At 43.6% G+C, this 27,126-nt stretch overlaps 1 protein-coding gene and 1 long non-coding RNA gene across 4 annotated transcripts in view; both read right to left on the minus strand.

Annotated features, from left to right (window-relative positions):
• col6a3 (collagen, type VI, alpha 3) overlaps nt 1–26,428 on the minus strand; it is an 82,138-nt gene extending 55,710 nt beyond the window's left edge. Inside the window, exons 1-7 of one of the 3 annotated variants that reach the window (XM_068329350.1) lie at nt 26,172–26,428; nt 18,966–19,081; nt 17,942–18,577; nt 15,181–15,777; nt 13,383–13,988; nt 12,555–13,181; nt 11,883–12,473 (exon numbers count right to left, since the gene is read on the minus strand). In XM_068329350.1, the coding sequence (XP_068185451.1) occupies nt 11,883–12,473; nt 12,555–13,181; nt 13,383–13,988; nt 15,181–15,777; nt 17,942–18,577; nt 18,966–19,050 (3,142 nt within the window). In that variant the 5' untranslated portion in view covers nt 19,051–19,081; nt 26,172–26,428. The remainder of the gene's footprint in view (nt 1–11,882; nt 12,474–12,554; nt 13,182–13,382; nt 13,989–15,180; nt 15,778–17,941; nt 18,578–18,965; nt 19,082–26,171) is intronic. The other 2 variants (XM_068329351.1, XM_068329352.1) reach the window with 2 other exon arrangements.
• On the minus strand, nt 7,307–9,469 carry LOC137605029 (uncharacterized). The gene is made up of 3 exons (XR_011037686.1): nt 8,910–9,469; nt 8,195–8,797; nt 7,307–7,883 (listed from the first exon to the last, which is right to left on the minus strand). It is a non-coding gene; the product is annotated as an uncharacterized lncRNA (long non-coding RNA).
• Nucleotides 26,429–27,126: the final 698 nt, after the last annotated feature.

A 27,126-nucleotide genomic window follows, 5' to 3' on the forward strand; every position in this document is an offset into this window, starting at 1 on the left:
GGAGGCTCTTGTGCCGATGGGAATGACAACAATACCCTGCTGTTTGAGAGCAGAGGCCGGGGTTTCGACATTGTCAAAAGACCTTCCACCATTTAGCAGGATCAACATCTGTACAACGCCTGGCATGCGTCTACTCCCAGAGGTGGTGGTAAAGACATTGTCCTTGACATATTGGAGGGCTGCCCCAGTGTTGAGGGGCGTGCCTCCTCTGTGTTTCAACCCCCTGACCGAATCCACAATATCCTGTCTCGTGGTGAATGTGTTCAGATAGAAAGTGACCTCTGCAACTCTGCTGTACTGGACCACAGAGATGCGGTCATGGTCTGGCCCCACATTGAGTTTCTTCACAACTCTCTCAACAAAATCACGCATGGCAGGGAAGCCATTCCTTGTGCCATCAGAACCATCCAGAAGGAACACAATGTCCTTTTTGGTAGTCTCAACTGAGAAAACAGGAAGAGAGAAAAATAAGAGTCTTTGCAAAGCGTGTGCTGGTGGTTACATCATGAAGTTGGGAACTGTTTGGGTTGTTTTGTTGAAGAACTGGCCCTGTTCACATGACTTACAAAGTGTAGGAAGGCACACCACTATCTCTACTTAAAGAAATATACCTAGGTGAAGAACTATCTCTCTAAGTGCCTTTCTGTCAATTTAGCCGAATGAAATCAGAAGAGCTATCCGGCCCAGAAGAGGCTGTGCTTGTTGACGTACCAGCTACAGTGGGTGATTCTGGGGTGACGTCAGTCACCACAGCCTCCACAGAGGACTGAAGTTGCTGTAGGACACTGGGAAGGTCAGTAAATTCAGACACAGATAGAGCGGAACTGGGATCGTGGGCTATGTTCTGTAATTCTCCGCTATCAGAGGTCCCGCTGCCAATTGTAAAGATCAGCACACCAAGCTGTTTGAGAGCATTTGCTGGTGCATCGACACTGTCAAAAGACCTTCCACCACTTAACAAATATAGGATCTGTGGAACTCCTTGCAGGCGCCTGCTTCCAGCAGAGGTCGTGAAGACATTATCCCTCAAGTGGCGGAGAGCTTCTCCAGTTTTGAGGGGTGTTCCGCCTTTGTGCCTCAAACCTCTGACGGTGTTGAGGATGTCGCCTTTTGTTGTGTATGTGTTGAGATAGAAATGGACAGCTGGATCTCTGCTGTACTGAACCACTGAGACACGGTCTTTGTTGTCATCCACACTGAGTGTCTCTACTATTCTTTGGACAAAGTCCCGCATATCTGGGAATCCACTTCTAGTTCCATCAGATCCATCCAACAAGAACACAACATCCTTTCCTGATGGCTGTTTCTCCACTGAGGAACATACAATTTGAAAGATGGTTAGTGAAGCTCCTGCATTCAACCCACCCAAATGTTTGCGGCTTACTGTATTAACGCTGGCCCACCTCTCGTGTCCTAGTGACAGCGGTCGACTTAAAGTCACTAACTACTTTTGAATGTACTTGAGTTTGGCACTGCAATGAGCTTGGAAAGTAAAACTTGTTGACTTTCTTACCAGTTACTGTTGGTGCAATGGGTGTGGCCCTCACTCGCACTGTGCCCATTACAGCGGAGAGCTGTTCTTGGACACTGGGAAGGTCAGTGAACTCAGAGACTGATAGAACATAATTGGGGTCATAAGAGATCTTCTGCTGCTCATTTCTGTCGGAGGCTCTTGTGCCGATGGGAATGACAACAATACCCTGCTGTTTGAGAGCAGAGGCCGGGGTTTCGACATTGTCAAAAGACCTTCCACCATTTAGCAGGATCAACATCTGTACAACACCTGGCATGCGTCTACTTCCAGAGGAGGTGGTAAAGACATTGTCCTTGACATATTGGAGGGCTGCCCCAGTGTTGAGGGGCGTGCCTCCTCTGTGTTTCAACCCCCTGACCGAATCCACAATATCCTGTCTCGTGGTGAATGTGTTCAGATAGAAAGTGACCTCTGCAACTCTGCTGTACTGGACCACAGAGATGCGGTCATGGTCTGGCCCCACATTGAGTTTCTTCACAACTCTCTCAACAAAATCACGCATGGCAGGGAAGCCATTCCTTGTGCCATCAGAACCATCCAGAAGGAACACAATGTCCTTTTTGGTAGTCTCAACTGAGAAAACAGGAAGAGAGAAAAATAAGAGTCTTTGCAAAGCGTGTGCTGGTGGTTACATCATGAAGTTGGGAACTGTTTGGGTTGTTTTGTTGAAGAACTGGCCCTGTTCACATGACTTACAAAGTGTAGGAAGGCACACCACTATCTCTACTTAAAGAAATATACCTAGGTGAAGAACTATCTCTCTAAGTGCCTTTCTGTCAATTTAGCCGAATGAAATCAGAAGAGCTATCCGGCCCAGAAGAGGCCGTGCTTGTTGACGTACCAGCTACAGTGGGTGATTCTGGGGTGACGTCAGTCACCACAGCCTCCACAGAGGACTGAAGTTGCTGTAGGACACTGGGAAGGTCAGTAAATTCAGACACAGATAGAGCAGAACTGGGATCGTGGGCTATTTTCTGTAATTCTCTGCTATCAGAGGTCCCGCTGCCAATTGTAAAGATCAGCACACCAAGCTGTTTGAGAGCATTTGCTGGTGCATCGACACTGTCAAAAGACCTTCCACCACTTAACAAATATAGGATCTGTGGAACTCCTTGCAGGCGCCTGCTTCCAGCAGAGGTCGTGAAGACATTATCCCTCAAGTGGCGGAGAGCTTCTCCAGTTTTGAGGGGTGTTCCGCCTTTGTGCCTCAAACCTCTGACGGTGTTGAGGATGTCGCCTTTTGTTGTGTATGTGTTGAGATAGAAATGGACAGCTGGATCTCTGCTGTACTGAACCACTGAGACACGGTCTTTGTTGTCATCCACACTGAGTGTCTCTACTATTCTTTGGACAAAGTCCCGCATATCTGGGAATCCACTTCTAGTTCCATCAGATCCATCCAACAAGAACACAACATCCTTTCCTGATGGCTGTTTCTCCACTGAGGAACATACAATTTGAAAGATGGTTAGTGAAGCTCCTGCAATCAACCCACCCAAATGTTTGCGGCTTACTGTATTAACGCTGGCCCACCTCTCGTGTCCTAGTGACAGCGGTCGACTTAAAGTCACTAACTACTTTTGAATGTACTTGAGTTTGGCACTGCAATGAGCTTGGAATGTAAAACTTGTTGACTTTCTTACCAGTTACTGTTGGTGCAATGGGTGTGGCCCTCACTCGCACTGTGCCCATTACAGCGGAGAGCTGTTCTTGGACACTGGGAAGGTCAGTGAACTCAGAGACTGATAGAACATAATTGGGGTCATAAGAGATCTTCTGCTGCTCATTTCTGTCGGAGGCTCTTGTGCCGATGGGAATGACAACAATACCCTGCTGTTTGAGAGCAGAGGCCGGGGTTTCGACATTGTCAAAAGACCTTCCACCATTTAGCAGGATCAACATCTGTACAACGCCTGGCATGCGTCTACTCCCAGAGGTGGTGGTAAAGACATTGTCCTTGACATATTGGAGGGCTGCCCCAGTGTTGAGGGGCGTGCCTCCTCTGTGTTTCAACCCCCTGACCGAATCCACAATATCCTGTCTCGTGGTGAATGTGTTCAGATAGAAAGTGACCTCTGCAACTCTGCTGTACTGGACCACAGAGATGCGGTCATGGTCTGGCCCCACATTGAGTTTCTTCACAACTCTCTCAACAAAATCACGCATGGCAGGGAAGCCATTCCTTGTGCCATCAGAACCATCCAGAAGGAACACAATGTCCTTTTTGGTAGTCTCAACTGAGAAAACAGGAAGAGAGAAAAATAAGAGTCTTTGCAAAGCATGTGCTGGTGGTTACATCATGAAGTTGGGAACTGTTTGGGTTGTTTTGTTGAAGAACTGGCCCTGTTCACATGACTTACAAAGTGTAGGAAGGCACACCACTATCTCTACTTAAAGAAATATACCTAGGTGAAGAACTATCTCTCTAAGTGCCTTTCTGTCAATTTAGCCGAATGAAATCAGAAGAGCTATCCGGCCCAGAAGAGGCTGTGCTTGTTGACGTACCAGCTACAGTGGGTGATTCTGATGGCTGTTTCTCCACTGAGGAACATACAAGTGGAAATGTTAGACACTGTTAAGATCTGTCAATTTAGGATATCAAGGAGATATGCTTCTCATTAAATCCTCTCATGGTGAATGCTATTTTAATTGTGTAGTCTACTCATGATTACACAAATTTTTAATGTAAAGTGATTCATTCAATGTTTGCTTAGTATGAATTTATAATTTTAAAAAAATTTTAAATTGTTTTTTTAATGCAATACCCAAAACTTATATTTTATCTTATCATCTTCTTGTAGTCTTTTTTTTTCTGTTGCTTCATGGATGTTCACTGCAGTCTTTTTTTTAAAATTCTCACAGTATTGAAATCCATCTGCTTTTGAATGGAAATGTTGACTTCTCTTTTACGGTGTTGTTAATGCACTCTGATCAAAGCGTATGAAACCTATTTGTGTGTAGAGCAATGTCCTCATATGAAATTTATCATCAAATTTATCATCAAGCTGTGGTCAAAATTTTTACTCATTTTAGTTGAGGCATCAGTCATTCTTTCAGTGAGTCATCTTCAGATTACCACCGCTATATCCGCCGCAGCGGGTCACGGGGAGCCGGAGCCTATCTTGGCGGCATAGGGCGTGAGGCGGGGGACACTCCGGGCATGACGCCAGTGCACCGCGAAGCCACACACAAAGACATACAACCATGCACACACACACTCATTCCTACGGGCAGTTTGGAACGGCCAATCAACCTGAAGTACATGCTTTTGGTGGTGGGAGGAAGACGGAGAACCCGGAGAGAACCCATGCAGACATGGGGAGAGCATGAGAACTCCGCACAGAGCGGAACTCGAACCCGGGTCCGCCGTGTTGTGAGGTGGCAGTGCCTGGAGGCATCAGTTTTGCTTAAAAGTCATACTCATATTCATACTTCATTTTTTTAATGCTTACAAATTACTGTGTCATACAGTATATCTACGTATAAAAAATCGACAAATGATGAAAGAAATGTCTAATGGCAAGTAATCAAGGAAAATTTTTGTAATTGATGGTTATTGTTAATTCTATCCCTGGTGTATCGCAGTTTTGTTCTTCTGTTTAATAATTAGCTTATTTGTCATTAACTTTAAAAAAAATCCAGGTATGTAGATTTGTTCTAGTAATTATTAGCATCTTCTAATTTCTTACCTGCTTTTGAGTCCTCCTCAACTCCTATTGGAGTAAGATGACTCATCAAACTTTGTTGAACACGGTGGAGATTTGCAAAGTCAGGGACTGAGAAAGTCCCATTTTGATTGGATGAAATGGCTTGCATCTCAGCTGAGTTTGACATTCTTGCCCCAATTGCATATATGACAACCCCTGCAGCCCTGAGCATATTTGCAGGTCCCCTGGGAGAATCTCTAGATCTTCCACCAGCTAACAGTACAAGTATCTGTTTGGCACCTTCATGATGATGACCAGCATTTGAAGCAAAGACATTATCCCAAACATACTGCAGTGCTGCACCAATATAGTGAGGCCTTCCACCCTTTGGCTTTAGGGTTGCTATGTGCTTCAGAATATCATCTTTTGTGTTGTATGTATTAAGATTAAAATTAAGTTCAGCATTGTTGCTATATTGTACAACAGCAACCTTATCTCTTCCTTGATCCAGATCAAAATTACCAACAATTTTTGCAACAAATTCTCGCATAGCAGAAAATCTGCTCTTTACGTCATCAGATCCATCAATGAGAAAGACGATATCTCTATTCACTCTGGAGCTTGAACCTAGAAAAGTCCATATTGATAGAATTATATTCATAAATTTAAAAATAAAAAATTAAGTACAATTCAAATTTATTTTACTTTTTTCACTCACCCACATCGGGACTAACAATGCTTTTGTGAGATGCAATGGCCGACACCAACTGTTGTCTCACAAGAGGAAAGTCTGAATTCTCCTTGATAAAAAACTTGGCTGTTCGACTTTGTGCCAGTTGCTCCAACTCTGCCTTATCTGCATTATTCACTCCAACACTGTAAAGGGTAATTCCAGCATTTCTCACTCTGGCCAATGCACCTGAGACATCATCCTCTGATTTTCTCCCACTTAAGAGAACCAATATCTGTGGAACTCCCTGCTGGGCTCTGCTTCCAGATGATGCAGTAAACACACTGTTTGCCACATAATCTAGGGCTGCACCGGTGTTCAAGTCAAGGCCTCCTTTCAACTTCACATTGCTCAAATGACTCAAGACATTGCCTTTCAGTGGGTATGTGTTCAACAGAAAATCGGCTGAAGGCTCTGTGCTGTACTGAATCAACGCAACTTGCACGTTGTTTGGCCCAATATCTACTTGCTTGACAAAATCACTGACAAATTCCGAAAGGTGCCTCCTGTATGGTCTCATATCATCTGACCCATCAAGGAGAAAAACTATATCGGCTGTCTGGAGCTCTAACTTTGGAACTGTGGAAGTGCCTGAAACAGATAACGGACAAATTTAGCACATTTTACAATACTGTCTTGCTATGAAGACATTTTACAGAAATTGCATGATTTATGATGCAGGTATATTTCTACATCTTACCAAAAACACTTGGAAATTCATCTGTTTCTTTAGCACCTCTCAATGTGGCTTCTACAGATATAGGTATAGTCTGCAGATTTCTAAAATTTGTGACATAAAAATAATGTGCCGGTGTGAAGGATATGGTTTGCATTTCCAAAGTGTCGGCATTTTTTGAGCCAATGCTAAAAGTCTTGACTCCGTGTTCTTTGAGGGACTGTGCTGGTCCTCTGACGTCATCCCCTGATCTCCCACCACTGAACACATACAGATACTGAGGAACTGATTCCTCTCTTCTGCCTCCAACCAAAGCAGCAAAGACATTGTCTTTGACAAACTCAAGGGCTTTGCCAATGTTGAGTGGTCTTCCAAACTTATGTCTCATTGTTCTAATGGAATTGAGCACATCAGCTTTGGATGAATAGGAGTTCAAGTAGAAATTGACCGTGGCATCACGGCTGTACTGAACAACGGCCACTTGATCTATGTTATCATCAAGATTCAGACTTTCAGCAACATTTTCAATAAGGCCTCGTATCTCTTCAAACCCATTTCGTGAGTCGTATGATCCATCAATCAGAAACACAACATCTTTTTTCTTAAGATCTGCAATGAAAAGGGAAGCAAATGCAATGGAATATTCTGCATGTGAAGTAAAAGGAGCTAGAGCAACAGATAAAAAATAAAAATATTACGTACCAAAACCCTCTGTGGGAGTGGGTCGTTCTGTATGTTGGGAAGCCTCTCTTAACAATGCAAACACATCCTGTTTAGCAGTAGGAAGCTCCTCGTAATCAATAATTGAGAGTGCATAGTTGGGTTCATGAGATATTGTCTGCAGCTCTAGAGTGTCAGCCTCAGCTGTTCCAATGGCCATTAAAATGACACCAATCTCTTTCAACAATCTGACAGGGGTCCTTATGTCATCTCCAGATCTTCCACCACTTAATAGTATGAGTATCTGTGGAACTCCCTCCAGGAGTCGACTTTCAGACTCGGAAGCAAATACATGATCCCTCAAATACTGGAGTGCCTCACCAATGTTGTGAGGATAACCTCCTTTGTGGCGAAGGCCTCTTACAGCATCGAGAACTTCTTCCTTTGTCAAGTAGCGTCTCAAGTTAAAGTTAATCTCAGGTGTGTTGCTGTACTGGGCCACAGCCACATGATCCCTGTTTACGTTAATGTTTAGTTCTGCTATAATTCTCTGCACAAAGTCTTTAACATCTGGGAAACTTCGCAGAGAATCGTCAGAACCATCAAGTAAAAAAACAACATCTCTTCTGTTGGGATCTGCAATCACAAAATATAATAAAATGTTTACTATGAAAAAGTGCATATGAACTATGGTGTAACATGTGAACAACTCTTGTTCATTGTGATTGAAATGGCCTGACAATTGAAATGGGGAGACAAAACTATGGCTTTTCTCTTTGAAAAATTTGGACAGAAAGAAATCTCTAGCCAGCAGATATAAAGATAACTCATGTGTACATCATTCACTCTCATTTGGAATGACTGGCCCGTGATCCATGCAAATCTGATAGTGTAGAAAGTTGTACACGTAGCATACAACATCAGGTCATTCCAATCATTATCCTTACCATACAATTCTTGCTCGACAGCGGGGGTCTCACGCTTTTGGATGGCAGAATATATTTGTTGTTCAATGCCTGGCAGATCGGTGGTATCTGCTGCAAAGAAAGCATGACTGGGGTCCTGGGACATAGCCTGAATCTCAAGGATATCAGCATTCTTTGTTCCCACCACAAAGACCATCACCTCACTTTCTCTCAAGTTCTCTACAGCATATCTGACATCATCACTGGACCGTCCACCAGTTACGAGAAGCAAAATCTGAGGAACATGCTGTTGGTGCCTACTTCCAGAAGAGGTTGTAAAAACGTAATCCTTGACGTACTGGAGGGCGGCGCCGGTATTGCGGGTTCTGCCTCCCCTCTGCCTCAGACCTCGCACATTGCCAGCAGCATTTTCCTCTGTTGTATGTGTGTTCAGATAGAAATCAACAGAGGGCTCCCTGCTGTACTGCACCACTGAAACACGATCTTTGTTTTCACCCACATTTAGCTTCTCCACCATTTGCCCAACAAAGCTAATCACTGCTTTAAATTCATTTTGCATGTCATCTGAGGAATCCAGTAAAAATACAATATCATGCTGAATGGATTCAGTTTGATCTGTAGGAACTTTGACAGACACAAGAATGATGCTCAGTTAGTTTCATCACAATGCCAAGGGATTGTTACGAAGACAGACATAAAATCAGACAGACAGACAGACAGACAGAGATACTCTTACCTATACCGTTGTCAGGTTTTAGCCGTGGCTGCTGCCGAGGAACCCTTTTCACAAATGATACAAGTTGTTGGTGGATATTTCCGACATCATCAAACCGCAGCAGAGTGAAAGCATAGGAAGGGTTATGTGCAATCATTTGCTGCTCGAGTATGTCCGCATTTCTCGTACCCACACAGAACGGAACAACTTGGTCCTGTTTTAAGGCCACAGCAGCACCTGCAACATCATCTTGAGATCTTCCCCCACTCAACAGAATCAAAATCTGAGGGATGCCTTCTTGATGCCGACTCCCGAAGGATTCAGCAAAAGCATTGTTCCTCACATATTGGAGAGCAGCCCCAGTGTAGAGCTGTTTGCCACCTCTGTGGCTGAGCCGCTCGATGGCATCGAGAACATCTTGTTTTTCTGTGTAGCTGTTCAGACTGAAATGTGTCTGTGGTTCCCGGCTATACTGGACCACAGAAACATGGTCTTTGTTCTCACCCACATCGAGTGCCTCTACCACTTTATGGATAAAACTTTTCATTGCTGGGAAGTCACTGCGTGTCCCATCTGACCCATCCAATAGAAACACTACGTCTCTTTGTGAGGACTCTAATTCAACTGGAGAAGAATGGGGAAAGAAAAATGTGTTTAGGAAAAACCTTGTAAAAGAATCAGATTTATATTTTGGTGCAATCACATGTAAGATGGCTGATGAAGCCGTAAGAGCTGGTAATTGATTTTTGAGGTTGGTATTGAAATAAACAAGGTGTTAGAACAACATTGGAGAAAACTACAAGAAATGACTACAAGATAAAGAACATATTCCTCTTTCAAAAATGAAAGCGCTGAAAGCTGGAAAATATACTTTGGTATTCTGTTTTCTCTGAATGTTCAGTCAATGATGTGATTATCATTGGCTCAAGGAAGAGCTTCAGTCTAAAGAGAAAGAATATTTGGCAAAATGTGGAACTGTCAAGCAAAGACTCTCCAAGACACAAGATGAAAAAAGATGAGAGCCAAACAAGAGACAGCACAACCATTAAGTTGTCTCTAGTCAGGGGAGACAGTTTGAGAAACATGAAACTGATCAACGGACATTGAGATGATGCAGTTTCATCACAATTCAAACTATGAAGGGCCAAATGTTCTGTAACAAGGCAGGCAGTCATTTTGATTCCCACCCACTCAGGGAGAATCAGGGATACTTCTTACCTACAGCAGTGGGAGGCTCGGTATGTATTTCCGCCTGGACAAACGCAGCTATCTCTGGTTGAATAGACAGAAGTTCACCAAAGACAGGAAGGTTGAAAAGAAATTTAGGGGAGAAGGCAATTTTTTGAAGTTCATCCTGTTTAGCATTTTTCATTCCAATGGCAAAACAAAGGACACCAATTTCTTTTAGCTTTCTTGCCGCTCCTGAAACGTCGTCTTTAGATTTGCCACCAGTCAGTAAAATCAGAATCTGAGGGACTCCATCCTTGTGCCTGCTCCCAGATGAAGCAGTGAAAACATAGTCTTGAACAAACTGCAGAGCAGCTCCGGTGTTGCGTGGTCGTCCACCTTTATGTCGAAGACTTCTTACAGCATAGACGATAGCCTTCTTGGATTTGTGCGTGGTTAGGTTGAAGTAAACTGTAGTGTCATCACTATATTGTAGGACGGCTACTCGAACTTCGTTTTCATCTGTGGCCAACTCATCAGCCATTCTTCTGATGAACTCTCGAATAGCTGGTAGACCATTTCTGGAGTCATCCGACCCATCAAGGAGAAATACTATGTCTCTCTTGTTGCTTCCTGTGTCAACAAGGTGATACATCGATAGACAGAGAATTCAAGAACTGCTTGTTCAAGACTTGCTCATTTTTGTCAGCATGAGCAAATTGAAACTTTTAAAGTGAGCATTGAAAGAAAGATGAGCTATTGTTCTGGATTGTTATTCAGAGAATAGCTTTTCAAGAAGCATCTTTTTATCCGAAAAGATGTATGAAGGAATTTTTTGACTCCTCTTCAACTCTGAAGTGGACGACTGAAAAAATGTAAGGTACTTACATTCTTAAAAGTCCTAGAGTACAAGATCTATTACAAGAGTAATAGCTTTTTAAGCATGGGCAGTCGCGAGTGTCATGCAACAGAAAAACACCTAAACATTTCCTAGTTTTATCACAGCATCATCAATTATTAGAATTCCTTTAGAGAAAGAGAAAGATTTTGAGACAGCAGCAAGTATCATTTTGAGAACAATCATATTTCTTCATTTTAATTTATAGACATATCAACAAATGTGCAGTTCTTACCTACTAAATCAGAGATTCCATTCATGGTTCCCTCAGTGTCTATGTTTGTGTTCAGTGTAGCAACAACTTGTGATTGAATTGAAGGCAACATGGATACATCAGGCACCATGTATGTGAATCCAGGGTTGTAGGCAATCATTTCCAACTCTGACAGTTTGGCACCTCCCACTCCAACCCCCACTGACACAATTTCATGCTCTTTAAGAGCAAAAGCTGGGCTTCTCACATTATCAGTGGATGGTTTAGTGCTTAGAAGAATTAAAATCTGGGGCACTCCTTCTAGTCTTCTACTGCCCGTTGAGGCAGTGAAGACACTGTGCCTCACAAATTGGAGAGCTTCCCCAATATCAAGACGTCTCCCACCCTTGTGCCTTAAATTGTCGATGACATTTAGAATGTCATTCTTTGACTTGTGAGAATTCAGATCAAAATTGACCTTGGGGTCATCGGCAAACTGAACCACAGACACTCTGTCTTGGCTCTCATCAATAGAAAGGCTCTCTACTATGCTCTTAACAAAGAGTTTTATCTCTGAGAATCCATTTCTTGTGTTATCAGAGCCATCCAGTAGGAACACAATATCTCTTTTAGCAGCATTACTTTGTACTAAGACAAAACAAATTAGTTTCAGATATTCTGATAGCACATCAAAATCGCCATGTTTAAAACGCCAGCCAAATGAGATTTGTCTTACCTTGCTGTAGAACCAGAGTCAGTGCATCATTTGGAAGGCTGACATAGTTATTCAGCTTTTGTGGTATGGTGTTAAGTTCACTGAATTCCTTCACTTGGAAGGCGAAGGAAGGGTTGTGTGAAATCGCCTCAATCTGCTTCGGGTCTGCATTCTTGACACCGACACCAAATGGTACGACTCCCTCCGTCTTCAGGACACCAGCAGGTTCTTTCACATTATCCCTGGACCTGCTACCACTCAGTACGATGAGAAACTGAGGGACATTTTGAGAAGCTCGGCTGCCATGCCTTTCAGAAAATATAGTGTCCTTCATGAATCGTAGAGCCGATCCTGTATTTAGAGTCCGTCCACCAGCCAGTGACATTGCATCAACAGCTCTGATCACCTCATCTTTGGTTCCAAACGTGTTGAGGTAGAAATTTGGAGTTGGCCTCTCACTATGCTGAACCACTGAAACTCGTACACTGTCAGTCCCAATGTCAAGTGGATCAATGACTTTCCGGATAAATTCCCGGACGTAGGGAAAATCTGCTCGAACACTGTCTGAGCCATCAATGAGGAAGGCAACATCCCTTTCACCTCCAGAAAGAACTGAAGAAATAAAATACCGGTCAAATTTTGACTTACATTTCAGTTATTTTATCAGCTTAAACAAAGAAATATTCAACTCACCAGTTTCTTCAGGGAATGTTACTGGCACATCTGTGTCGCCAACAACTGTTATCAACTTTGGCATGACTAATTCAGCCAAAGCCGGTAAGTCAGAGAATCTTGCTTCATGGTAAGCTAACTCTGGGACAAAGGCGACTGTTTTCAGTAGATTATTATCTGCTTGCCCAGAACTGACTGTAAAGGTCAGAACACCAGCCAGAGCCAATTTATCGGCTACGCTTTTGACTTCATCCTGGGTTGGACCACCTGTGATCAGAACCAAAACCTGCTGGACACCCTGTCTCCGGCGTGAACCAGCTGATGGCTTGAACATATTGGCCAGGGCATAATTCATGGCAGCTCCAGTATTGACAACAGTGCCTCCAGTGATTCTGAGTTGAGACACTCTATCCACGACATCTTGCCTGTTGCCAAAGCTGTTCAGATAAAACTCAATTCTTGGACGCTCAGCAAACTGCAGGAGACCAATCTGGACCCTGTCAGGACGTACATCCAGCTGGTTCACCACGTTGATAATGAAGTCTCTAACGTAGGGAAAGTCAGTATTGCCAACGTAGTTTGAGCCATCCACAAGGAAGACAATGTCTCGGATCACCCTTTGAGTCTGCACTGTGGTTATCTCCACCACTAAGAGAAAGCACAGAAACAAAGAAAAGTCATCATTTGTACAGCACCATTAGCTTCCTGGCCCTAGAAGAGCCAATATGCATTAACAGAACAAATGAAGGTATGGTATCTTCACGACGTGGACATTTAGCTCAACTCTCCTGGCTATCGTTAGTGAGCTTTGGAATGCTAAAGTTCAACTGCTAAACTGCTAAATATTACCTGGCTCGGTGGGTACTTCTGTCACCACCACTCCAGCAAGTGTTGAGAGTGCATTCATCATGGTCTTCGAGGCCTGGGTGGAAAACCGAGCCAGAACACGCAAGTCCCTCAGCGAGTACATGGCGGTGTCAGTAAAGGCAATCTGCTTCAGCTCTGCTTCATCTGCAGCCTTGGAACCTGCAGCTAAGGTCAGGACACCCATTTGGTGCAATGCCCTAGCAGGTTCCTCCACACTGTCCCTGGACTTTTTACTGGTCAACACCAGTACAAGCTGGGGTACCCCGCGTTGAAGACGACTACCCTTGTCAGATCGTATCATGTTTGTCCGCACAAAGTTCAAAGCTGCGCCAATGTTGATTGTAGCCCCGGGTCGTGGTTTGATCGCGTCCAAAGCAGTTTTTATTGCCTCGCTGGTTCCATGAGTGTTGAGATCCATCTCTAGTCGAGGGACGTTGCCGAACTGGGCGACACCAACCTGAACTTCATCTGGACCGATTGGCATGGTGTCAACAAAGCGCTTGATGAAGTCACGCACAGCTCCGATGCTCTGTGAGCCCATTGTGTTGTCAATTAGGAAAATGACATCTCGTTTCCCAGCTGTCAATACTGAAAAGAAAAGAAGAAATATTAATAATCTTTAAGTGATGAAGGCTAGTAAAACCAGCTAAGGAAATTCTATAATATAAATATTTTACAATCGGATCAAATTATTTGGCTTATTTATTAAGTACTACTGACATTCTGATAGAAATAAGGATGTTAAGTCAAAATTTTAGACTTTGATTGAGGATCAAAGTCTAAAACTGTGTTTAATTTTGATAGCTGCGCATAAATAAGTCGTACCAAGAAAAAGACATTATATTTGAATTAAAATCAATGTTAATTTAAATTTGGATTCATACAGAATTATTCTAGTTTTTGTTTTTTTGTTTTTGTTGGTGGTGGCTGTTATTGTCTCCTTCAGCTTCTCATGCTGACATTATCATTGTGCTTTCTGCTTGGGAAAAAAATACAGAACAAAAAAGTAAAAAAGTTCTGCTTGGACTGCTTGCTTATCACAACCATTTATTTGAAAGGAAAAGCTCGACTGAATTAATTTATTACATTTCCTAATGTCATTTAACAATAATCCTGGCATAAAAAAATCTGATTTTGTTAAATGTTAATGACTGATCTTAAATCTGAGTATCTCCCTCTGCAGGACAGCCGTCTGTTTTTTGGTCTCTTTAATGAAGAGTCTCTTTAATGTCCTTTCCCTGAGTTAATTATTGAAATATATCTGCCTTTAAAAGCTCAAACATTGAAATGATTCCCAGAAAAATCGCATTTTCTGAAAATAAGTTCTCATACAACCTTCCCTCAGATATAAAAAAAAATTCCATATTACAGAAATTTGTATATTTATATATATATATGTGTGTGTGCTTTAATTTGTGTAATTTTGTTTAAAACCAGCATTTAAAACCAGCATGTGTCTGATTTTTACTTCAGATTTTTGGGGGAAAAATGTCAAATTTATGATGTTGAAGTATCAAAATCCTGAAAGGCCAAGTGAATCAAATATATGTTTGGCTTTAACATAAACTGAACTAATGTAAATGGTTCCTAAAGTTTTCAGTATGGAGTCTAACTACTAACATAAATTAATTACTAATGTTACAATCCTCCATTGTGATTGTGAATAATGTCATTTTAAGACTACTTTTACTTTCATTTTGACCATTATTTATAATACTTTTACTTTTAGAGCACTTCCACACCCACAATCCCCGCCAACATTTACAGAGAGGTTACATACCTTCTATGTACTCATTCTGAACTATAATGGTGCGCTGGACCACCCCGTGAACATACGGGGCCAGCTGGTCCCCCATGTTTGCCAAATCACTGAACTCAGGAGCTGACAGGACAAAACTTTTATCTGTCGCGACGGCTTCCAGATCTGCTGTGGCCGCATCACCAATCGCCACACCGAACGTGATAACACCCGCCCTCTTAAGGGCCCGGTCGCTGGCACCAGTGTCATCAGTGGACGGACCAGCACTGATGATCACCAACATCTGGGGCACGCCCTCCTCTGCCCTGCCCCCAGTTGTTTGGCTCAAAAGGCTCTCCACCACTTCCTCCATGGCAGCCCCCAGGTTCGATTGGTCGCCCCCGGGGTAGACAAGACCCTTCACAGCCTCCAGGACCGATGCTTTGCTGTCATAGCTATTTAGATAGAACTGTATCTGTGGGTCTGCGTTGTACAGGGCCAGGGCCACCCGAACGGTGTCCCTGCCCACGTCAAGTCGCTCAATGACCCTCAAAACCAAATCACGTACAAAGGGGAAGTTTGCCGCTCCAACGTTCTGCGATCCGTCAATTAAGACAACTAGGTCAGCTGAATCTTGAGCTTTAAGGAGAGAAAAGAGAGAAAACAGAACAAAATGGAACGTGTGAAGGCGTTAACACAGTGAGACAGACATGAATTCGTGCTAGCATAACACGCTATGTGTCAGGTGACAGTGAACAAATCAATTACAACATCGCAAACACATCATACTGCATGTAGGCTGAACCAGGGAGACTTCCTGAGGTGGTGTCATCAGTGATTCCTTCCCTGAGCGTAGTGATTGATGATCGATTGATCTCTGACAGTTTAATGACACTGAAAAGTTTCTCAAATTGCGTTGTTAATTAGTTCCAGCAGACACGACGTGAGTCAAAAAAACAGCGCAAGTTGAATTAATTAGTCTCTTAGCTAAACTTAAGATAACTATTCCCTGTTCTATACTGAACTTTATTTAATAGAAATCTATTTTAAGTTGACAAACAAAATTAAATTTTTTTAATATAGTACAAAAAAATATCGCCATCTCGTCTTCAGCAATTTCTTGCGGGTCACCGAGGTCGTCACTGATTAATAGTATGTTAGGCGTTTTTATTCCGATTTGTTGTACAGTAACATGATATTATGTGCTTTCAATGGTTTACTAGTAATTTTATAATTCCAATATTTGTGGCTGACAAACATCACTCTTGTCTTCAGCCACTTCTTCCTCATTGCGGGTCACGAGGGTTGGTACGGGTTAATAATGTATTATATTGTTTATTCTTGTCTATTGTATAGGAACATGATATTATGTACTTTTATCTGTTTATTAATTATTTTACGATTCCAATATTTGTGATGAACAGACGTGGAGTAAAAGTGGAGTGTAGGAAAATGATGTAATGTATATTAAAAACCGACCTATAATCGAGAACTTGCAGCAGTCATATGATCAAAGTGTCTGACTGAGTGCTGACGACGTCCCTATGTAGGAATAGCTGAAAAAAAAAAGTTTTCAAATATGTTGTGATAATGGATCTCGGTCGCTAATAGACCCTGGGTGCAAATCTAATTTACAAAACTTTCTTGAATTTCTCACTAAATAATTTGTTCATGCGATGAATAAAGTTACATATTTAAGGTTCGCTTTTATATTATATATGTTTTACTTATATGTGACGTGTCCTTTCTGTGCTCTCCGTTGTGTTCAGCCCTCCCATGCAGACTCTTGTTACAGACCTCAGATAAAGTGACCGGTCATGATCCTGTGGCCTATCCTTGGTTCCTACAGGTTCAAAGTACTTTAGAACATTTTACATTTATTATCTAGTTTTCTAAGAATTTATTTGAAATTCCCAGAAAACTGCTATGGCATATTCCACTTTATTCACCCAGAAATGTAAATATTCTCTAAGAACTTCTCCTGTAGGCCAAGAATGAGTCCAGGCAGGATCATCACCGTTTCAAATACAGAATACTGTACATACTTTACACAGATAGACATTGTGACTGATATCAGACAAACACCGTGACCCATAAAGACAAACACAAAATGCAACACACATAAGCAGTTGTGCATGGTTAGCTATTGTTAAGAGATATAGAGATCTGAGGAAAGACGTCCCCGAGATCAGATTCTTGTTCAAGATTGTTAATCTGAGGAGTTGTGTGGGATTATTCTGCGGCTGTGTGTAACTATTGTTACTAAAAAAAAAAAAATCCTCGATCAGTGGCGTATTTAAATATCTGGTCCATTTCTGGAAAACTCTTCCCAATGCAAACTCATTTACAGAAGTTGTGTCATGTTCACACCCTATGTAACGCCCTAATCCACATGTGTCAAATCTATGGCCCAGTTGAATCTACTTAATTTGGAGAAAAGCAGTTATAATCTCTTCAAAGTTACTTTTTCAGATCAAAAGGCTGCAGGTACAATAAATGTGTTGACTATTTGACCTGAAACATAGGCTGAATATTGGCCCCTTGTGTGATCAAGTTTGACACCCTAATGTGGGATGTTGTCAGGGCGTCAATCACATGCAAATATAATTGTGGTTTTTTTAGAGCATTACGTAAATATTAGGACAAAAACAAGTGAGGTTAATTTTGCAAGTGGAAGGTTATTCTGGTTAAAAAAAATTCAACTTAATTGTGTTAATAATAAAATCCAGTCACATGTGCGGCAGCATCTTCCTGCACATGTAGACACATTAGTATGGTAGTGACACTGGTCCCATTTCATTACCTGTCCCTCCGTCAGGCACAGGGGCCTCGTTTGCCACAGGGGGGGAACCACCTGACCGGGTCACTGCGCCGCAAAGCCCCACAACTAAATCTGGGATAACATCCCGCAAAGCCAGGAAAGAGTCTACACTGAACACATGAGTGTGGTGAGGCAGGCTGGCCATCTCCCTGAGCTCCGAGTCCACCGCATCCTGAACTCCAACCGCGAACATCTCCACGCCCATGAGCCTCAGCGCCTGCGCCGGCACGGCAACGTCGTCCTGGGACCGCCCGTCCGTCAGCACCACCACCAGCTGGGCCGCCCCTTCGGCGGCACGGCTGCCGGAAGCCACGGTCAAGTGGGTACGGATGAGGAAATCCAGACCCAGGCCCGTGCGTGTGCCCCCGCCACGGTAAAACAAAGACTTGACGTGTGCCAGGACCCCCTGTGTGGTTGGGTAGCTGTTGAGCTGGAACTCGGTTTCGGGCTTGTTATTGTACTGTGCAAGGGCGAATTTAAACCGGCCCCCTCCAACCTGGTGCAACACTTGAATCAAGCGGAATAGAAATTGTCTGACATGCTCAAAGTTCTCTTCTCCGATACTCCAGGATGAATCCACTAGAAAGTATATATCGGCTGCCAACCCTTGAGCACAATCTTCAAGAGAGTTTGGAGGACAGAAGTGAAGAGCAGTAAAAACAGATGCTCGTGTTCGGTTCCACAAGATCGTTCTGCTGCCAGACATTCATAACAAAACTGAACTGTTCTAAGTTTGACAGAATATTCTGCTTCTGGAAGCACGACTGAAGTCAGGCTTCCCCGTCAGGAGATCGTCATGGGATTTTTGTATAATAGATATACACAGATGGGTTTACATTTTTTTCCAACAATGAGGTGTAATTAAATTCTACTGCTTTAACTGTATGATTATATATTTTTCTAGAGATGTAGATAAAAAATAAAACCCAGTGAGCATCAACAAAGAAAAACAAGCCAATCAAATGGAGCACACCTTAAAAACTAGGATGGGTTTGCTTCGACTTACCTTCCTGAGCATCAAGATTGGGGGGGAGTCCTGCGAACAGGACGGCCAGGAGGGCAAAGAGCGGCAACAGCCGAGGCCGCCTCATGTTGGGTCACTGAACCAGCAAAGGGGGCGCCCTGCAACCCAGAGACAAAAACAATGTTTAATAAATAATTGATATATACTTTATTAATAACGCTATTAATGAAATAAATAACACTATTCATGGAATAGTTAATAACCAAAGTGTTTTTCTTGTACTGTTCAGGGGGCCGTGTCACATGTGGGGGTGGGCCACATCCGGCCCGCGGGCCAGAGTTTGGGGACCACTGCTATAAAGTCTGCCTACCAGCCAAGTGTTCAAATGATTATGGTGTACATCTTTAAAAGCTTCTATGTTTGAATTTAAATTGAAATAATCTCGTCTACCCCCATTGGGTTCAGGACGTAGCGCTGCCGCCCGTGTTAGCCAATCGGTAGCAGCCCTGGTGAAAACTGGCACTGATGAAAAACACCTGTCCAAACCAGCAGACCAAGTGCTTTAACAACCGACGCCCGCTGCTCAGGATCGTATTTTCCAAACTCACAAATGAATGTGTTCTTAAGGGTGGGGGTGGGGGGCGTCGGTCTGGAAAGTCCAGCTTCACCATAGAGGACTGTGTTTTCTATTTGGACACGTTTTCCCCCATTGTGATGCTTAATCATGTCATAGGAAATGAAAGAAAAATAACACTTGGATCAACACTGAGTTAAGTCATTTAGCTGATGGAGCTACACACACACTTATAGTGGAGTGTGTGTGTTTGGAAGCAGAGAGAATACAAACATTTGTTTAACTGATAGTAGAAGAAATATTCCCATGTTTAATCTGTTTTAACATTAAGACATCCAAAAAAAAAAAATTGATCCATTAAAAATTGAAATTAGCGTTAGCAACCAATCGCCAGACATCCTGTTGTATCATTGCTTGCTAATGTCATTTACATGAACCTGCTGTGATTGGTTGGAGCAAATGTGGGCGGAGCAAAGAGGATGAAAGACACCAGTGATCCCAGCATTTGTGACGTAATTCAAAACAGCAGAGAGAAAATGCTGAAGGTCAAAACATCAGACGTGGAGTTTTTTAGGGGTCACCACACTGTTGTGTGTTGACCAATCACGTCACAGACTTCTACCGGATTTCTCTCATTGAGAAAATATTTAAAGAGATGCAGCGAGTCGATGTGAGCCAGGGATTCAAACCGACGATGAACAGACAAACGACCTGATGATGGAGGGGGGGGGGGTCTGAAACACAGAAACAGTTTGGTCCCACTGGACCTGAACCTTTCATCTGTTAATTCCTGTTGGTCAAATACACACACACACACACACACACACACACACACACAAACAATGACTGGTTTCTTCTCCTCCTGCAGGAAAAAGGTGGAGCGAAGACATTTTAACGCCTCAAAAACCAAACGGAAATCAAAAGATTAATCATCAGGAGGATTTAATACCCACTCATCATCACACTCATGACTGGAGAGAAGGTAGGCAGCTGTTCCAGTGTCTTTAACAACCCCCCTACCCCACCCTGGAACAAATAAAAGCTCAGTAACACCGGCCTCATGTGGACTATATAATCAGATTTACTGTATTCCTGCTTTATTTGGAATAAAAGAGGAGTCCTTGTTTACTTTTTCCACTGTCAAATAGTTTATGTGTTTGTTTGAGGAGGGAGGCAGTCACCATGGTTACAGAGGTACAGGTATGCCTGCTGCCCTCAAGTGGAAGATGCTCTTATAACACTAAGATGCTTTAACTCTACGATGTTTTTTTATTCCACTTCTTCCAACAATTATGAGAGGATTCGGTTTGACGAACTATTGATTGATCAGATTTTAATGGAGGCGGTGTCAGGTTTTTAACATCATAGATCATCTCTGATGGATGTTTACTGAGTGTTTCTTGTGGGTCTGTGTGGAAGCCATTCTGATTGATGGGGTTTTAATGATGGTGGCTTTAGGGAGGCGATCTCCCTCTGATTGGTTCATTAAAAGCTTTTTTTCCAGCTGCGTATTGGCCTTTTCATCGCAGCGGTTGATAACCCAACCAAGAGAGAGGAGGAAATTCTAACAAGCAGCAAATAAAACTCAGCCTGCAGAGATCCCATCGGATCACAATGAAGCCGTTACGTTTGTGTGATTTGAAGTGATTCAGTGTCAGATGTGGAAACTGTCGCCGTCTGCAGCGGCTTCTGGACCCAGTTACTCTGGGATTTTAGCGACTGTGCCTTCGGTCCTCCGGTTACATTCTTCTGTGCTGGTGCGGTGAAAGGTTTCTTTCACAAGCAGAGGAAAGAGTTGGTCACCAGCATTTGAACGGGGGCCATCTCCATACAGCAATAATTAATTATAAACACATGGCTGTCATATCGAATGCGGCGCTGCAGCGCCGTGTTTATACTGGGCTGGGTTCACTGTTTATGCAAACCAGACGGATGAGAATCATTTTGCAGGAGTGGAGGGGAAGGGTTGGGGGGGGGTACTTTTGCATCACATTTTTAGACAGGCGCATCATTGTGTGTCCTGAAAAAACACTAATCTCCAGAAGCCTTTGGGGTTCAGCTGCAGATTCAGTAGCATTTATGCTGAAGCGTGATATTTGGTTCCATGACCTCTGATGAGGAGTATTAAAGCCACGACTCCGCTGGAATTCCTTCCATCTGACACATGAAAGTCAAAGCTGTGGAAGGAATTCCCTCGCCCGGTGAGAAATGTGTGCTGTCACTTCAAAAGATGAGGAGCCTTTATTTCTAAAGGACGTCTCGTACGCCTGCGTTGGTCGTCCAGAAGATTTCCTCAGGTTGCATTTACATATGCTCATATTTCGTCCACTAGGAGGCGTAAGCAGTTGCTTCTTAGAATATTTGGAGGATGAGTATTCCGTGGGTGGGCAATTCATTTTAACAAGGGGCCACGTGAGAAAACTGAATTGTGTTACGCCAGCAATAAGTTGAACTTAATTCTTCTCAACTTTCTTCCATTAATTTAATTTTAATTTTAATTTTTAATTTTTTAATTTTATATACTGGTTTGATCCCCGAAGGGAAATTAAGACAGCACACTCTAGCTACTGATTACAAACGCATGCATACATATTTGTGAGTACAGGCCCCTGTATCACACACACACACACACAAGGGGGCCTGTAGGCATGCAGGGGAGGTAGAGTGGCAGGCAGCTCCTTCTTGGTGCGCCTCAAATGAGCAATTTGTAAAGGGGACGGCACCTTGCTCAAGGGTGCCTCGGCAGTGCTCCGGAGATGAGCTGACACCTCCCACTGTTAGCTCACCTCCGGGTATTTTTGGGGGGGCGGGAGCGGGAATCGAACCGCCGATCTTAAATCATAGGACGACCCGCTCTACCGCCCGCTTTACCACTGAGCCACTGCCGCCCCCATTATATAAATGCGATTTAAATTAAATATAATGAATAGCTGGCAATGCTAATCGGAAGAATGAAAAATCCCTGTAAATATTTATATTAAGCAATGTGACATTGTGGTGTTTAATTTATGTAATTTATGATTGGCCTCACGTGGGCCGGACAGAGACGTACAAAGGGCCGGATGTGGCCCCCGGGCCGCAGTTTACCCATATCTGGAGTATGGGCAAACTCCACCAATGAGGTTGGGTTGTTTGTTTGCAGGACGACTGAAGAAGTCCCAAACAGATTGAAACTGATCTTTTTACATCGTTGGGCTTGACCCACGTCTGATTCTTTGAGATGACGATGGGATTTTGAAGAGATGAAGACAAAATAATGATGATTCGTTCTTAAATCTTCGACATCCCAAAATAATTTGAGTGTCTTTCCTACAAAAGACTCCTGAGTTCACAGTCATTATCCCAGCATGCTTTGGGCCGCTCGCTGCAGAGAGACCTATGTAGAGGCATTGGGGAGTGATGGGAAAACATGTTGCAGCACCTCCAGGTGCATGCTGGGATGGTGTGTCACAGCTTCGGTGGTTTGACATATTCTAAGGGTGCGTTTGACGACACTGAGGCCCGTCAGGCAGAGCTTTAACGACATTTCAACACTCGGCCGTCTCATTGCGTGATCCAACCACCACCATAAAGACAAAGATAGCCCAGCGTTTGAGTGTGGAGGCGTCGACGTTGTGCAGTGAGCAGAACGCAGAGCGCTGAGCGCCGCTCGCAGCGATACGTCCTGGTCAACGGCTCTATTTATAGGGAACGGCGTCGGTTTGTGATCGCTGAGAGGACGGCGTGCCCAAGAGCTTTCAGAGGCTTGTTTGCAGCTGGACCTCACACTCTCATTTATGGCAAGGACCACACACACACACACACACACACACATATAAACTCTTACACAAGCCTGCAGCCTGGATGACCCAACATTAATTGCATGTTTTGCATTACGATAAGAAAAGATACGCGACTCAGAAACAAAAGGTGTAGCTTCAGTTTCAGCTTGAACACATCCGACTGAAACAAGCCAGGCATGACGCGCCAAACAAAATAACGCTTCTATATAAAACGTCTGGTCATAGCTGCGAACCCGCAAACAGTTTTCACCAGCGTTCTGCTCTCCACGTGTCATCTCAGGACTCTTTGACTCTCACTGCTCTGTTTAACATCTTTCTCCGCCACAACAGGAAGCTGTTTCCAATCGGGAAGCTCCATAAACCACCTCAAACCAGCAGCTAACCAAGGTAGCAGCAGCAGCCCGGTGGAAATTTAGCTGTTTAGCAGATGGATGTTTCCCTCTGGGGGGAGTGGAGACAAAAGCTGATAAAGGAGAGTGAACATTTGATCTAAATGGATAGAAACATCTCATCCAGATGTGATGGTGGGACAGTGGGTACCTGGGGTTGGAGCCTAAAGCATTCCTTTAAAAACGCATTTTACATTAGAATTAAACATTAGAATTTGCATTTGCTTCCACGCTCGACCCAGACATCCCATCCTCGTTTTGGACGAGGTTTCTGCTCTTATGTTCACGTCTGCTGCATCTCATCCTGTCACAGACACACGGGCCTAAGCTGAAGTATCTGACATCCTGGGAATGAAACCAGGCTTGGCTGAATCCCACTGTTTCACGTCAAAACCTAAAAGAACTAATATCACTTTGTCCTTCCAGCTCCCCCCAGTGGTCAAGTTGGAGACCAAACGCTGGCTCTCCCACGCTGAACATCCTGCATCAGCAGCTGTGATGGATAACGCAGACGACTGCGTTCAAATTCCACACTGTCAGAAAGTATCTGCTGGATCATCGAGCCAAAAAACGCTTGAAAGTTAAACAGCGCAGCATTAACGATATCTTTTAATACGAGCAGAGCTGTTGTAGGATAAACACACACATATTTACGTAAAGTTAATATGAATCGTGATTCTAGGAAACCCCCTCCTGTGTGTTTATCAGTGAACATAATTTTGTATGTTTCTGAGTTTTACTGGATGGATAAAAAATATGCATTTCTACAGTAAAAGCTGTCATCTTTAGCTTTACGTCCATTTGCGACGTGACTCAACGCTGCCACCCACTGGCAGCAGGAGGAACTCCCCTGCAGAAGCCTGGGTCTCCACATGAACAAATCAGCGATGAAGACGATTGAATCTGCGGCCCCAGAGACGTAAAGATGTGACATGTGGGCTACAGATGAGAGGAGGATGGATGATGAAGTTAAAGGGGGGGGGGGGCTTCAGGTTTCACAGCTGGGCGGTGTTAGTGCGTCTGACACCTGGCAGTTGTAGCTCTAAAACACATGGCCAACATAAACCCACACGACTATAGCTGGGAATGAGTTCAAGTATTACATTTAACACCTTTAGTGAGAATGAGCTTTTGTTCTGGTAGGTTTTTTTTAGCCAATCAGGGGTGTTTTAATTCCCTTAAAGACAAAAAAAACCCCAGGATGCCACCATCAAACCGCCAAACATCCCAACCGATCAAAGGTGGACGTGTCCTTATAAAGTCTGAATGTCTGAAAAATGTTCCAGACATCTGCGCTGCATCACGGAAAAAAAAAAAAAAAGGCTGAAAGCTGGAGCGAGAGGAGCAGCCATAAAACATGTTGACTTAAACTGTATATCCAGAGAGCCTCGGATACTCAGAACGTCATCCTCCCTGCCAGTGGAACACAACAGATGAGCCTCCGAGGGAGACGCAGCATTGTCTTCATTTCGCTAGTTAATTCTCTTAAAACTAATCAAATCTCAATCATCGCTTCAGAAACGGGGTTCATCTCTCCGTATCTTAGCAACAGCTTTCAAAACACACGTGTGGAAACAGTAGTTGATGGATGCCTCAGGTCATGTGACCTTGAATTTTTTTTGTGGGGGGTAATCATCTCACAATGCAAAGACATCTGAATTCCTCCCATAACTGGTGGAAGTGGAGGGTTAACAGCTCCCCCACCTCTTTAGTCCAGTGAACCAGAGACCTGCTGGTTCTTCTGGTTCTTCTGGTTCACCTGGACGCTCGTGTGGAAAACACTTCCTCCACACGTTTCCATTCCAGCGCTCCTCTCACAGAGGGTGTGGTTGGAGGGTGGGGGGCTACTGCTGCAGTGGAAACATCTCCGCATCCAAGTCCTCTTCCATAGAGCGGGAATGTGGGTGGGGAGCGTTTAAACACTCGGATGTGACACGATCATTACCAGATCATCTCCTGGAGATGATTCATTTCCAAGCAGAAGTTCAATCCAAGATAGCAAATCTTCAAAAAGTACCATCACTGAAACATCTAGTGATTGATCAGGTTCTGACGGGAGGCTTAAACAACGTGTTGCACGGGTGATGTGATCTCATCTCGACACTTCTGAGATGTCTTTTTCATCTACTCGACACACACGCAATAAATTAAAGTTTGTACGAACCGAGAGTTTCAAACGGAAGGCAGCATTTTAAGACTTTTGAGGAAAAAGTGACCCATGCACGCTCCTCTGCAGAGACACAACATTGCTGAGGTTTCCTTCCTCACCTCTTGCCCTCGGAGCACTCTCACCACTTAAGTATACGCTGCTAAACACACACTATGTGATATTTACGAGCTAAATGCCAAAACTCTGCAGCACTGTGATTTGGACACACACCGTGAGCGCACATGTCAGGAGAAAAGCTACAATACTGTCAATGCAACATCATTGCCGAAGTTATTAACACATGCATTTGTAGGAAGGAAGCATCTTCCTGCAAAAAAAGAAGCCAGAACTCACCCTGAGCTGAAGCAGTTTTACTCCACTGTATTTGAGTTTTAGGACAAATTAAAGTTTAAAATGACTGCAAGCTGGACTTCTGGTCATTATCCTCCTGGTAAATTCCCTTTGTTGGCTTTTCCAGCAGCTCCAAAAAGGAAGGCTTTCTGAGCTGGGCGGTGATAAGGAGGCAGATAGGAGATGCAGAAAGAGAGGGGTCCGGAGTGAAGGGAGGGAAAGGTTGAGAGGAAGAGAGGCAGACACCAGCCCAGTCTCCAACCAGAGGAGCTGTGGTGCTGAGTTCAAGGCTGGGATGGGACAAACTTCCAAACTCCTGGAGTTCTGCCATCCCTCTTCCTCCTCCCACTTTCTCTAAAGAAAGGGGGGAAAAAAGAGAAAGAGGAGGGGAGTAAAGAACTAAATGAAAACCAGACACATCGCCCTGTTTGGTCTGGATGTGAGCAGTGGGGAGGATGATGTCACGACTTCAGGGGGAGGGCTTTGTCTTTACCTTTTCCTACAGTTTACCGTTTCTCCATCCACCTCTGTAGGACCCTTCTTCCTCGCCAGCATTTTTGCAGATTATTTTGGGGGGGTTTTTTTGGAAAACAAACCCAAATTAAAATTGTCATATGTCACTTTTTCCACTTGTTTATTTATTTTTTTGGTAGATGTTATGCTTTGAGAAACAAGCATCCTTTGACAAACAATTTCAAGGCAGACGTGTTTGTCTTCAGGGCGTCTGCGGCGTGACGTGAAGAACATTCTACAGGTTAATTGATGACTGTGAAGAGGCGTGAATATCAAGTTTCTGTATATCGGCCTTTTGATGGACAGGTGAAGGTCTGCCCCGCCTCCAGATGGATAGCCTCCAGCCCCTGTTGATCCTGAAAAATGGATGGATGGATGGATGGATGGACGCCTGTTAAAAAAAAGCAGGACAGGCGTGTTACGTGTTCTCTTTGTGACCCACAAC

The sequence above is a fragment of the Antennarius striatus genome, chromosome 12 (assembly GCF_040054535.1).
Source record: "Antennarius striatus isolate MH-2024 chromosome 12, ASM4005453v1, whole genome shotgun sequence".
Classification (NCBI taxonomy): domain Eukaryota; kingdom Metazoa; phylum Chordata; class Actinopteri; order Lophiiformes; family Antennariidae; genus Antennarius; species Antennarius striatus.